The following is a 15,265-nucleotide window of genomic DNA, read 5'->3' on the forward strand; positions in this document are numbered from 1 at the left end:
GTCTGTTCTTTGGCGTTATCAAAGTACAGCGTGGAAAATTCTCAAAATGTTACGATTTTGACTCTCTGCTCGACGTTAGCTTCCGAGCTCCCTGCAACCGGATGTCTCGTTCAGCTACATCCGGTTGCACCGCAGCGGTCAGCCAGACCCGCTCATGACAAAAGGTTCCGCATAGATTTTCGTTCTGGGTCTGTCTGCCATACAAGCTATCCAAGAAATAATTAACGTCAATAAACCAAAAACCTGAGCAAGTACGTTTGTTGTAGTGTTGCTGATTTATGGATGAAAGCTAAACTAATATACAACAAAACCAGGTCTGAATGCACATCACATTAAACCTTAAAACAGCAGAAGACCACACTGGGTGCCATTCCAGTTGTGTAAGAACAGGAAACTGAGGCTATAACTGTCAGTGGCATACCAAAACTGGAAAACAGAAGATTTGAAACAAGTTCCCTGTTGTATCTCAGTTTTTGCTGTGACATTTAGATAATAGGGTCAGAATTTGGGGTAAGCAACATGAAAGCATGGCTCCATACTGGTTTGTATTAACAGTTCAGACTGCTGATGGTGTAATGGTGTGGGAGATTTTCCTGGCACACTTTGGTAACAAATGAACAAATGGCAAAGCCTACCTGAGTATTGTTGCTGACCATTGTGCCCACAGTTTGCTCATCATCTGATAGTTACTTTCTGCAGAATAATGTGCCATATCACAAATCCTTAAATCCTGTTAAACTGGTTTCTTGAACACGATGGGATTTTAATTCAATAGAATACATTTGGGATGTGTTGGGACAAGAGATTCACATTATGTACGTGCAGCTGATAAATCTGGCATCATGTCATTATGGACCAAAATATCAGAGGATTGTTTTCAGCACATTGTTGAACCTATGCCATAAAGAATGAAGGCAGTTGTAAAGGCAAATGTATGTGCACCTAATGAAGTGGCCAGTGAGTGTATTTTGTAAAATCACTTGCATAACTTTAGTAAGCCTTAGCCAAAAGTGCTTAAAAACATAAACAAAAACCTCTAAAACCCACATAAAATCAGATATTAATTTTTTCTTGCTTAAATATGTCTGCAGTTTTTGGCTTCCTATCAGACAGCCAAAGGTTTCTTGGGATTGAAATTTTATTGCAGTAAGTATACCCAGTCCTCAGTCTTCACAGTGGTGGTCTATACTTTTCACTTTGTGAGGCTATCCACCTGACACATTATGTAATTTTCGGGTCTTCGTGACTAATGCACCATCAGCTGAGGCACCATGTTAATTATTGGAACCTTTGTACTTGGGTCAGCTGCTTCACACTGCCTTGGAAACTCTTTTTCCTTTGATCTACAGTGGGTGGTCAAAAAACCGGATCAAGACCCAAATTATGTAATATTGTAGCAAAAGTTCTCAACAATTAACACATGTGTGCCAAACAGGAAAATTTAATTGCCCAAATGGAAAAATGGTGAAAGATGGCATGTTAGCATGCTTTGAAGATGTTTTTTTGTTTTTTATTTTTTTCTGCCGAGAAAAAATAAGAAGTTGCTGAGTTTTTCTTTAGGATATTTAAACATTTCTAGTACACTTGGAGGTTTTAATCATCTACTATAAAATATGTTTCCATAAAGAAAAGCTGTCATTGTAAGATGACATTAAGCTTATATCTCAAGTTGTATCTTCAAAAAAAGTGTTTCATTTTGCATATTTTGAATCCATTGTTTAGTTTTTCATTTAGTTTGACAAGGATTACGTATTCAAATTAAATTAGTTTGGGTTAGATAACGAATTGTACTGCATGACTCCATGTAACAGATGCGGGTAGACCAGGCCTGAATTTTAAAGCCATCAGCCTGCATTCTATATATTGTCCACCAGAGGGGAAACTCTGATTTCCAAAAAGAAGTCCAGCTGTACAGAACCCTTTAAATGAGAGGTCTCAAACTTAAGTGAGCCGTGGGGCACTGCTGGCACTTTCATCTCATTGGGGGGCCACTTTAGTGTCCACGGAGTACAAAAAATAATGGTGCGTGTTTTGTTTTGTTTTGGGGGGTTGCTCTCGCTAAATACTTGTACTAATCCTGTTTTCTCTCTCTTCGCACTAGTGTTTTCACGGCTTCACCCTTTGTAATAAGTTATTGCCACGTACATTTCGCTTCCGTGTTGGATCTGTTCTGTGTGTAGTGTTTTGTTTTGGGGTTTGTTTTGTGATTTTTTTACATTTCAAATCTTGTATAACAAGACAAAACTGTAAACGTGAATGCAATTTTTTCCATTCACTCTCTTTCTGGTCAGACACGTGGCAGCACTTATGCTATAATTTTGTTCTTATTTAACAAAAAAATGCAGACATGTGTGTACACATTAGTTTTTGACTACTAGTGAAAATTGTTTTCTTTACAAATAACTCTCACTGAACTAACACGGCCAATCCCTCAACATGTTTGTACTGTGCTCATATTTTTGCTTTTTAAAGAACTTACTTCAGCATTGCACTCAGCAGCGAACAAATCCTCCTTAAAAAGGTAACTTGAAGTGCCAAATTGCTATATATTTCTTCAAGTCAATATACAGGCTGCAAGTTTGAGACCTCTGCTTTAAGTCCATTGATATATGATCTCAGAAAAAACTTTCCTGATAAATTTATGGACTCTAGCTAGTTTAAAATCTTACTGGATACAACATAATATTCATGTTAGGGAGGTAGGGTAAGCCTATATACATGTTGATACTACAAGTTCCTCAGGTGTGCCGTGTTCTTGATAAAAGTGAAACACAGACTGTGTTCATGACATCCAATTTTAAAGCACCAAGAGGTATATTTTCACAGAAGGATTCACAGAAGGTTTTGGGTGGCATCAAGGTGTCTATGTCCAATATACAATTTAAATACATCACATGCTCAATGTTAAAAAAAAACCCTCTTTACTTTAGGTTTCTAAGGGCGACACTTTCAACATATCTAAGAATGACTAAACCAACATGCATTTTACGTGCTCATACAGCCACTAGAAGCTGGTTAATTTTAAAACAAACAGGTGCATGTGTTTGCACTTTTATATAAAGACTTTTTTCTTGTAATATGCAGATTCTCCTTCTAGAGATATATTTAATACCTTTTTATGGTCTTTCCTTATATTAACAGTGGATAAATCTATAGTTTCCAGGAATGCATGCATATAGAAAATACCCCAAAAGGGCTCAAAATATTAATAGCCACCTTTTTTCTTCTTCTTTCAGCTTCTTCCAATAAGGGTTGCCGCAGCAGATCATCTGCCTCCATCTCACCCTATCCTTATGCATAATCCTCTAACACGGCAACTCATTGCACACCAGCTTTCACTCTATAATTTGACAGTGGGGAAAACCTAAAAGTCCTTACTTACTTATTTACCAGGAAAGCACCTTAACATCCACAATCATGGACTTTGGGATTGGGCAGAATACTTACAAGTATCCTTTGCTTCATCACCTTTCCTCCAGAATGAAATGAGCTTAATATAAAATAAAATAATTCCTTTGTTATACTTTGTTAAAACATACAAACAAGACAAGAGATGAAGTGATCAGTTTGGGAGCAACCAAAAGGTATAAATAATGATTTCTTATTTTAGTTTCAGGAAGAGACCAAATGCAATCAGTTGTGTTTTACATTGCTGCAACACATAAGAAAAACAGTCCCCATAAATGTTTCAATGAGAATAACAACAGATTTTCTTAATTCTAATATTACCAATGAGAGAGAAATCATAAACCAAGGTCAAAAACACAGATCGGAAAATCCCTTGAACTACAACCTGAAACTCCAAGGCTTGTGACTTTGTTTGTGCATGAGGACACTGCTGATGATGAAATACCCCTGAGACATCCTTGCAGCTGCTTCCCGAGATACTGCTCCGTCACACAAAGGTGTCCAAGTGACAGTGCTGCTGCATAATGTTTCTATTCACGGGATGCTAAACCACTTTCAAACTATCCATCTGCTCCAGCACAGATTTAACAGGTGAGGGTGACAGAGGAAAAAAGGATATCACAAGCTTTAACATCATAAGCAGGACACGAGATTTTGAATTTGAATTTGAGTAAGCCAAGCTGTGAAAAAGGACACACAGAAGGAAATTATTCAGGACAGAAAGAAGACCAGGAGTGGGTGGACCAAAGTCCAAAAGGCAAATGACAAAACCTCTTCAAAACCCACCTGTCTTCACAGTTTTCTCTGAGTCAGCTTCAGTGGGTACCAGAACTTTAGGAGAGCCATAAGTGTTTCAAGTAAGTTCTGATTTTTTGCTGCATTGTCTTTGTATAATACTATATGCTTCTGGGACTAATGCCTGTGCACTTCTCATGCTCTGATCATCTCGAGTAGCATTCTTTAAACAAGTTGCATAAAAATCTAAACTCCTTCAAAAAACAAACAACGAAAGAGGTTTTTTTTTTTTTAACTTTTTGTTGTTGAAGTTTCAATGCAGAATGTATGAATGGGAAGTGAGGCATGTACCTCAAGGTAATCCCATTTCTTTGAGTACAGCTCAATAAACCTCCATGTTGTTTAGGGCGAGCAGGTGTCCTGGTTCAGGTGGGACTGCACAGTATTTGTCTTCCCATAACACAAACTGAGATAATATCCTACATTTTAATTAGCTGTAGTTTGCAAGCATTAACAGATAAATCTCACGATAAACATGTAGCTAATCTTTAGAAGTATCCCTACAGAAAACCAAAGATGAATACCAGAGAGACAGTCGGCTGAAATAGTAGTTTTATTACAACAGGTTGCTCTGTGTGTAATTCTTATTGATTGATTGCATAAAAATAAAATAGAGTGTATTTGTCATTTACACAATTGACCCCAGACATGTAACCTCCATAGTTCTTGTATTTACTTTTCACGTAGATATCAGTCTGAATATTAAGTAAAATATATCGAGAGGAGTGATCCTTCTGGTAAAGACTTCAGCAGCAACAGAAAATGTCCTTTTTGTAGTGAAGCAGCTCGGGGAGCAGTTGAGAAGTTCTGACCTGTGGAACACAGTTAGCTGCTCAGTTCATAAAGTCTGATTTAATATATAATGAAAGCTTAAAATCAGTTTGATATCTAATAGATAGTCAGTGTGGTACTGAAGAAAATTCTGGGTACTGAAATTTAAATAAACTCGAGGTGGGAGGTAGGCTTTTGGCTCACACCAAAGTAGCAGGAATTATTAGAGCCCAAATTTGATGAGATGAAAGCATGGGTGGCTTTTTTTAAGGTCAAATGGGAAAAAAAAGATCTTTTGAAACATGTCTTAACTAAAGAAAGGATGACAATGTGGTAATTTGTAAGTAATAAACAAAGCTCAGTTAAAGATTACATGCAGGTGTTGAGTTTGAGTAGTAGAATGAGGAAAATATCACACATTGTGCAAGACAATGTCCCCACCTCTACAGTAAACAGTGAAAAGTAGTTTCTGCCTTCTTGTTTTAAAATCAGACAAAGATGACTCAAGTAAATACAAAGTGCTGTTTTAAAATAACTATTTCAATAATTTAGGGGGGGAAAGCAATCCATACCTTCCTGGCCCTGTGTAAAAAAGTCACTGCCTCCTAAACCCAATCACTGGTTGTGCCACGCTGGGAAGCAAGAACTGCAGTCAGCATTTACGATAACTGACAATCAGTCTTTCACATCGCCGTGGAGGACTTCTGTCCCACTCTTCTTTGCAGAATTGTTTTAATTCAGCCATATTGGAGAGTTTTCCGGATCATGTGCTCATGTGAAAGCCTCTCAACTCCAGACTTTTACTGGGCCACTCCAAAACCTTCATTTTGGTTTTTTTTAAAGCCTTCAGAGGTGGACTTGCTGGTGTCTTTCTGATCATTATCCTGCTTCTTAACCCAACTCCGCTTGAGCTTCAGGGCATGAACTGATGGCCGGACATTCTCATTTAGGATTTTCTGGCAGAGAGCAGAATTCCTGATTCTATCAATTATGGTAAGTCATCCAGGTCATGAAACAGCAAAGCAACCCCAGACCATCACACTACCACTTATGACATCCTGTGTTAGTTTAGCCAGATATAATAGATCTTGTCAGTCTGAATATTGTCGGAATATTTTCCCAAAAGTCATGGGGATCATCAAGATGTTTTTGTCCAGTGAGAGACGAATCTTTGTGTTGTTTTGGTCAGCTGTGGGGTTTGCCTTGGACCTTTTTTATGGAAGCCATTTTTTTTTCAGCCTCTTTCTTACTGCAAAATCATGAACACTGACCTAAAGAACGAAAGAAAGAAATCAGCAATGGGGCAAATATTTTTTCACAGAACTTTCTTCTTGATTCTTACTGTCCATCCCTTTGAGGCTATATGACGTACAGTATGCTGGCGCTGTGGTTCCCAGAGAGTGTGTGGGTGTTTGCCTGTGAGGGTTTACGATATCTACCCACAATAAAAATGCACTGGCTCATTAGTGTATTCCATTGTGCATACAAGTATATAATTCTGCACAGTATATTACAACTTATTTGTCACACACGCAGTCAAAGGTGCCTGACCTGCAGCTACTACTTTCACATGGGGCCAGACGCCATTCTGTACCTCAGGCCCAGACTCATCAAAATGTCACACCGCATTTCCTGTTCTGATTTCATTTCCATTAATTCTCTGTTGTACGTTTTTCATCATTAGTGCTGCAAAGCCACCCAGGCTGTTGTCTGCATATCATCTATTATTTCCCCCCTAAATTCCCTTCCTCCTGCATGAGCACAGTGGAAAACAAACAGACGCTCATTAGCATGTGTGACCCGTTGGTGGTAAACAGGCTTATTTCCACATGAGTGAAGTGCGAGAATGGATTCCACCGGGACAGTCGAGGTAGGTGGGCCCGCCGGCTGCCTTCATGGGGACTTTAATAGGGACTTAACAAATGCAAGTGGACAGGCACAACATTCTCTGGCACAGGGGGTCATGTTGGTACAGTGAGCACTTGTTAGAGGGTGACTCACTGTATTTGGACTCTTGGGTGGCCACTGATATTCACTTCATTTTTAATGTGAATTTTTTTTTTCTCCTCAGTGCTAATTGTTGGATTGTGACGGATGCTGAGTGCTGTCTGCCAGAGCTGAGGTAATGCGTGGCTTTCAAATAATGCTTCTGTGCTCTGCTCTTGAAGTGATGAAAGCGGCCTGTAATTACAGGGATAATCAAAACTGTCAGGGGCTCTTCTATGGATGGTTTTGTTTACTGTCTGCTTCTCTCACAGCATCACAAGCTGCTGGCCCTCCACTTCCTCTGGCTGGGCCTCAGACCTCAAAAGATCACAGCAGTTGTATCTGTCTGAGAATCAAATGTAAGTAAAAGTCAGTTTCATTAATGGGTTGTTTTAGAAACCTGTTCGGCTTTCCTGTACTCAGCTCATAGGGCTACAGTATAACAAAGTTGCAGAACAAATCAGGTGGCTCTTTTATCATTTGTCCCTCGCAGGGATTAATCTGTTCATATCAGTACAAAGTCCTGATGGGAGTGGTCGCTTTCAGGGTGCCAATGCCCCCATGCAGAGGACACCGGAGGTCCCTAAACTGTATGAAATTGATCTGAAAAACAATTATATGCTACTTTACTAATACACTGTTTGCTAGTTTTTCTTCTTCTTGTCACCTGTCTACATTTTTCCTCTTAGTTATGCTGCTTTTTCAAATAGAGATCAATATGTTGTCCAAGGAAAGGATTATAAGGATCACAGCTTCCATGTGGCATGTAAAAAAAGGCACATGTTATTTTTTTTTAACATCATTTGGTTGTGCCTGCATGTCATTGTGTGTGTGTGTGTTTTTTAATATAATTTAACATAACTTACACAAAGGTAGGTTACGGATATTCTTTGCATCATAGGATAATTTACGTACAGAGGAGAGGACCAACAGATTTGATTATAACATGTAGCTTTTTATGAGCACACTCAAATCTCATATGAATTTTACAATTAACCAGGCCCATCCAGATTTTCCCATGCTGACCCATTACCACATTCTGCCACTGTCACTGCAGTACAGGTCAAAATGGTACAGATTTGTACTTTATTTCAAATTGAACCTTTAAAGGGGCATTTCTGGACTTTTAAAGACCAGTATTGTACTTTTAAGGGAACATTTTTAAAAAAATGTACCTATAGGTACAAAAATGTTCTTCTCTCGTACCTCTATTTCTGAGAGTGTACCTATAACTTCAAGAGGAATATGTCGGGTTCTTTTTGTTTGTTTGTTTTTTTTAAAAAAAAAAAGCGGTATAAAATTTTCCATTCAGTCTTTTTTGTCCCACACTCAGTTACGTCTGTTCCCCTCAAGGTGGCAGCATTTCAGTATCTTTTCATTCCTTTGTTGTTGCAGGAGATGCTACAACAGTCTCCACAAGCCATGACAGCATGATACCTTTTAGGCACACACATTAGGCATTTAAGTGAAAGTATCTGTACTATTAAAAAAAACTAAACAAAACATAATTGTGTTAAAAAAATACTCTGATAAAAGCTGAAATACTGATTCTTTATTCAAGTGTGACAAAGCACAGGTCTGAAATTTGTTTTCGTTTTCCCCCCCCAAGCCAAGACATATTAATATCATAATTAAACAATAGTGATATAAGAGAAACCTCAACTTTAATTCTAATTTTAATGAATTTACCAAGCTCGAACATCTGTTACGTAGAACATAATGTTACAGAATGAAATTGATTATAATCAGTACACACCTAGTATAGAGCTAGTATAAACCACAAGTGAATCTGATCAGCATCATCAGCTTGAATTTGTGTGCTACCCTTGATGTGATATCACACTGACTTTGAACAACACAACTGCCCTGCACAAACTTCATTGTGGTATTGTAAACCAACCAGTGAAGCCTGCACTAAACTGGCCAGGATTTTCATGCAACCTCTGAATAATAACATTAGTACACTTCAGTTTGTTTAGCAGGGTGTTTCACAATATGAAAAAAAAGGAAACATAACTTGAGATATAAAGTTGTATTTTAAACAAATGCTCAAATTAACAAGAACATCACATGATATAACCTTTAAATTTCCAGTTCATCAAATGTCACTGAGCAGTCCTTAAATTTTTAAAATAACCTCTCTTCTTCCTCTCTTGTCTTGTCTTTCATACATCTTTCTCTACCTCTGAGTGATGTTACCTCTCATTCTCACTCTCCCTGAGAAATGTGGCAGTTGTAGCACTAGCTAGCAGACAGATTTTGTGACAAACTGCACAGAAACAGCTATGTGAATGCCAATATTTGTTGAGCTGGTAGAAATGTTGCATTTTAAATTACCTACCACTTAAAAAAAAAACATGTCACTGCCTTTATGCTCAGTCCTTTTCTGGTGTGCTATTTTGTTTGGTTGTTTTTTCTTTCGCCTATCTCTTTGGACGTAATAAACATCAGTGATGCATACACTCACCTTCCCTCTATTTAGGTTTAAGTGAATTTGGTATTTCAAGGTGTGAGGTGAGAGGAAATAATGATTCCCCTGAAATGTCAGAAGTCTAAAGTAATAAGCCAGTTTTGAAAATATAAGAAGTAGAGCGTCTGGATATTTGTGTTAAAATGTGTTGAGTAAGAGTAAAAAAAAAAACTGTCAGAAAAATAGATATCTGAATTTCTATTTATATACAGTAACAAAGTACTTTGTTATTTATCACTATTGGTTTTAGAGGTTAATTTTCCACAAATTTCAACTTTTTCCATCTCTTGTTTTTAGCATTTTAGTGAATAATTGGTATTAGGTATGCTAAGTAAGATCAAGTCAATTTAGGGATTTTAATTGTTGTAAAAAAACAAAACAAAACAAAAAACAAAATAAAACAATATTATTATTGTATTATTATTATTGTAAAACACTAAACACTAAACACCTGAGCACCATATCGCTATCTAGTAACACCTATGTTTACATAGGTTATCATCCTATAGGAAAAGACAGATAGCATTCATAGATATGTGGAAAAATTGGTCTATACAGCTAAAGATACACAGGTGGATTTGTTTTCCCTACGGTGACCAGGTTAGTATTTTTTTTCTGTGTATTTGAACCCTTGCTTCCCCTTGTGTATTTACAAGTAACTGCTAACAGTATAACCAGTAATTAACATTTCTGAAACACGACACAACCTTTTCAGAATAAACAGCTTGAACTCTGTGGGGTTTTTTTGGAACACAAATATTATTTCCTTTGGGTACCAATGGCAGTAAGAACATGGCAGAAAAAAGCGTATGTTTTCTTCCCTTGTGATAATTTGATTCTTAATGAGGGTCAAGTGAAGACCACAGAAACAGCATGCTGTGTTCACTGTAAATGGAAATCCTCTTTAAGGTGCAAACTTAAAGTGGTAGATTTAGAAATCTTCTAGCAGGCTAAGCACTTTATGAGCTTATCTTTTGTTGCATCCTAGGGAACATGGGAAAACGGATGCAAAATTTATAAGCCAGTTAACAAGTATCATATTTGCAGTCCGAGTCCAGCCTTTGGTAAGATACCGTTTCTGTAAATTATTACATTTGTGTCATATTGCACTGTCTTGGTCACAAATTGTTGGCACGCCACTGTTAAAAAAAAAAGGGGGGGGGGGGGTGCACTTTTGCGCACCCCCTTTACAACTACACCCCTGCAATCGTGCAGACAGACACGGTCATTGTATAGCTGGCCCTCCACTGTGTTTTTTGAGCGGAAAACAATCCTGATCCTGGATCAGTATCCCTGATTTCCTTCATACCTCATCATCGTAAAGGTAGTCGCTACGGCGGTGCCCCGAGAGGTGACGAGAGGTCTCACTCTGTTTACATTTTTCCATCCGATTTTTTAATAGAAGCTCCGACGAATAATTGCATCCCCCTGTAAAGCCATTTTTCTTCAGAGACCCGCTATTCCCTATAATCCCTGCTGCCGTGTTTGGTGAGAATGATAGCGTAACGAACACGCCTTGTGTGGATATTATGCACTTAAAATAATCCGATAGGGTGTGCAGTGTATGTAGTTTTACGCTTAATTCGACCAAAGATGCTCGAAACTGTTAAAAACTGAGGATTTCTCCCAATGAGCGCCACAGCAGTCACTATGGTAACTGCTCTCCATGGTGGCTAAGCTGCAGTAAGAGCGACGCCCTCTTTCACCGAGGCGGAGTGATTCATCATACGATGCATATACGATCTGTACGCATGGCGCCGTGTTTACGGCTAACACGGCAGACTGCAGACTGACCGAAGGAGACTGTGTGTGTGTGCGTACCTGTGAGTTATTCCATGTAACTGCGCGAACTGCTCACTTATCTATCGACCGAGGGCGTTAGAAAACCAAAGAATTTGACCTCAACCGCAGCAAAAAGGTCAAATATTCATTTTAGCCCGCTGGTATGAAGGTGAATTACCACAACAACGCGGTGCGTGTGTGCATGATGAGCGGCTGAGGAGGAGGAGGAGGAGGAGGAGAAGAAGGAGGCTGCGGTCTGAAGCCAGATTTTATCCTGGATATTTCGAAACAAACGCCGTGTCGTTTACTTAACGGGGCACTGTACAAGTGGAATATGTTACTGTATGCCCCAGTCCATCTCGGTCCATCCCAATTTTAGGGGAGGTTTGACCCGTTTTCTGCCTCCTGAGGATCCCCCAGCAACAGCAGCGGGACGGTGAACGGTTTTTCCTCCAGATATGGAGTGTGAAGATGCGGATTACAGAGGAATCCCCGCCGCTAGTTTAGATACAGTGGTCTTATACTCTCCAGTGCGGCGCTATCCAAGAGAAGAATAACTATGAATACATATTTTCTGACCTCGGGACTAAATCGGTGATATCGCTCTCTATATATGCTTTTTTAATTTTATTTTTTTTTGGAGCACGACTGGACTCCCGTTAGGAAACGTGAGAGTGCAATCCTGCTAGCCTGTTTGTAGTAGCTATTAGCTCCATTAGCCGGCTAACAGCTAAAAGGTGCTGGCTGGAGCTTAAAAGGCGTTTTGATAACTCTGACTGGGTTTTCCCCACGTTTCCTTCCCACAGCATATTTATTTACTGGATTTAAAGTGTGATTCACTCATTCGGGGATGAGGTCTCGAAAGGAAAGGAGCCGCTTGACCTTGTTTTGGGGTCTGATGCTGGGTCTTTCGTCCTGCCTACGGCCCGCCACCGCAGAAAGTAAGTAATACCTCTCTACGCTACTACACACACGGGCAAACTGTGTTTTTCCATGCTTCGTTAGTGTTCAAACACGAGGAAAAGGGTCATTTTTGTTAACCCGAAAAACAGTGTTTTACTGTAAATATCGCACATGTAATACTGCACTGTGTAAGCAGAGTGTTATTTCCGCTATTTGCACATTATTTTTATGCATTTAAAGTGAAAAACAGGTGTGTTGTTACTAGAAACGAAAAAAATATGGAATGTCACTTATGGTTTCACTATAGTTTTGCATTATTTCGGTCTAATAGATCATGATTTACTTTTCTACATTAAATTTGCGATGTATATATTTATTTATTTTAAGTTGTTGTATTTATTTGAGCTTTAAATGGGCTTTCTACATATGTAGGCTAGTTTGTTATATCGAATTTATTTTAGAGGCAATTTTCCAACTTTGGAATAACTAAACTTTATCTTGTTCTATCTGACACTTATCTTATTGCATGGAATTTGCGCTTTACACCTTGACATATTTTTATGAGACAAAAGGAAATATAATTTTAACTCTTGGTGAAAACTTTTTTTTTGGTGTGATTATAATAGATCGTTTTAATATTTTACTTGGCGTTTCTAACTACATCACAAACATGAGTCAGCGTTATGACTATTCATTTAGTTTGTTTTTAAATACATCGCTGTGACTCATAGCATGATGAATCAGAACAAACAGAGTGGAGGTATGCCAATATAAAACCCCATCAAACAAGTGGAATATTAGGAATTTTAAAATGTAATTTTTAGTTTAGTTTGACTCTAAAATTGAGAAATAATATTTTCACATTCAGGTAAGAAAAACAAACAAGATCTCACCTTTTATATAGCTTATCATATATCACATTTAGAGGATAAAAAGAAGAAGCACACCCAAGCATTTATTTCCTGTAAACATATTGTTTCAAGTTTTCCAGGAAAACGGCGTCCACCTGAAACTGACTTGGTTAAACACGGCCCTTACATTCAGTTAGGCAATGTTTTGTGTGCATGTTATTCACAATATAGGTTGTAATTTTTAGTAATGTTCCCCCGGGGCTGAGTGAAACTAATGCAGGTTTTTTGTTTTTTCCCCTCTCGCTGTACAGTCATTTATTCTCCTTTGTCAAACAAACCTGGGGATACCTTGACCTTGGAAATGCTTTCATGAATACCAGACACAAATCATTTGAGCGACAAGAGGCCACAGATAAGAATATTAGAATATTGTGGGGTCTTTTTTTATTATAATATATTTTTTAATGAAAAGTTGATAGCACTTTAAGGAGCGCTAATCAGACTGCATGGATTTTTCGCAATAAATAAAACTCGGTTGAGCACATAAACCTTACGACTTCTGTCAGCTTGTAAACCTTTTAATCTGATGCAGTTAAATCGTCTATAAATTTATATTCCTACATTTCTTTTTTATGTGTTGCCATCTGAAACGTTTCCATGTTTCCAGCTAAACTGTAAACTGGGCTTCCCGATTCATCCCATTCATGGTGACGTGCTGGGGAGGGCTGGGTTAGGTGGGTTTTTAACCAGGGTCTGGGTTTTAAAATAGAACAAGCCAAAGTACATTCACAAGCAACACAGACCAAGTTCTGTTGATTGGAAAGACTGAGGAGCTTGTGAACTGTGTGTTATGGGGTTTTGGTTACAGGACAAACCTGAGAGCTGCAGAGAGGTTCTCCCATCGAAGTCCTGCATTTATTCTTACTCTGGTGTGGAGCTGTGTAAAGATTCCTTGTGTGGCTTAACTTTGAGCCTTTTTACTGATTTACAGTATCAGATGGCACTGAAGTTCATCTGGCATGAAGGGTGTACTATGAAGCAAGTTCTGCATAGCAGGGCTTTCTTTGTGTTAGCTAGTTTGACAGAATCTAAAAACCCAGTTGGAGATAACAGGTATAACGTTTTTGGTTACCCTAAACCTCCTACTTCAAACTCTGTGCATGTTCACATAAAGAAGGTGCGTTCGATGTCTTGTTCAGTCATTTAAGCCAATCAGAAATTCTAAGAGAGAAAGGTAATAAAAAAAACTCAGCAGTGGGATATTTAAATAAATCAGAGGCAGATCCGACATTAGGAAGAGCGCAATCATAAATCTTGTGAATTCATGCATGAATATATGTATTTTTACATTCAGAGGGCTCTGGGTTCTGGATTTTAATGTCTAATGACGAAGCTGCAGATTAGCACTCAAACTTTAAAATTGATCCAGTTAAATGACAGTCAGGTCTGAAGTGGATTTCAGGTTACTGCCTTTGCTTAGGTGTTTGGCTTTTGCAATATGAAGGATTTTGGATATGGTGTGCTTGCACGAAGTTGTGCATAAAACAAAAGCACGCAGCCTGACGGTGATGACAGGTAGATGAGACAGGTGATGATTGAAAAGTGGGTTTGAACAGGAAAGAGGATGAAAGCAGAGTAGAAAGAAATGCAAATAAATAAAAAACAAACAAACATACAAAGCACCGACAGTCTGACAATGTAACCAGAAGTTGGAACTTATGCTGTAACTTGCATCGTAACTTATGATGTAGCTGGAATCTTCTGTTAACCCTACGCTGTAACCAGTCAGAGTCATTGTTGGCATTTGTCAGGTGCATGTCAGGTTGCACGGCTGTACCTTTTCTGCAGTGCTTCTTTATGTGATAATAATTAGACACAGCTCAAAAGGTTGCATATAATGTATTCTTTGAATGAACAGAATAGATTGTCTGTATCACACTTAGAGCATGCTAAAGATTAAAAGTAAGGGTGAAAAGGTGGTGCTTTCAGCTGATGTTAAACCAGAACTCTGAACAAGGCTATGTGCTAGGCATTAGTTACTAACCAGGTAAAAAGAGAGCCATAAAAACGAAATAAAATAATATACATAAAACTCAGATTTTAAGCTTGACATACCTTTGCAACACCTTAATCTTAATTGGTAGCACACCGCTCTGATTAAGTCCTGCTGCAGACGGAGCTTTCACATTACCCCAAACAAGTTTTATCTGTCACCAGTGATCTCTTTCTTAAAGCTTTCCATCACATTTCTTCTCACCTTGCCTCTCATGTGGAAAAGTATTTATGACTACGCTTGCCC

The 15,265-nt window shown here is 38.4% G+C and overlaps 1 protein-coding gene across 1 annotated transcript in view; it reads left to right on the plus strand.

The window, feature by feature from the left end:
• Nucleotides 1-11,089: 11,089 nt before the first annotated feature.
• LOC120721548 (insulin-like growth factor 1 receptor) overlaps nucleotides 11,090-15,265 on the plus strand; it is a 62,502-nt gene continuing 58,326 nt past the window's right edge. Inside the window, exon 1 of the mRNA XM_040011945.1 lies at nucleotides 11,090-12,153. Coding sequence (XP_039867879.1) covers nucleotides 12,063-12,153 — 91 coding nt within the window. The 5' untranslated portion in view covers nucleotides 11,090-12,062. The remainder of the gene's footprint in view (nucleotides 12,154-15,265) is intronic.

The sequence above is a fragment of the Simochromis diagramma genome, unplaced genomic scaffold (assembly GCF_900408965.1).
Source record: "Simochromis diagramma unplaced genomic scaffold, fSimDia1.1 OVJJ01000603.1, whole genome shotgun sequence".
In the NCBI taxonomy this organism is placed as follows: domain Eukaryota; kingdom Metazoa; phylum Chordata; class Actinopteri; order Cichliformes; family Cichlidae; genus Simochromis; species Simochromis diagramma.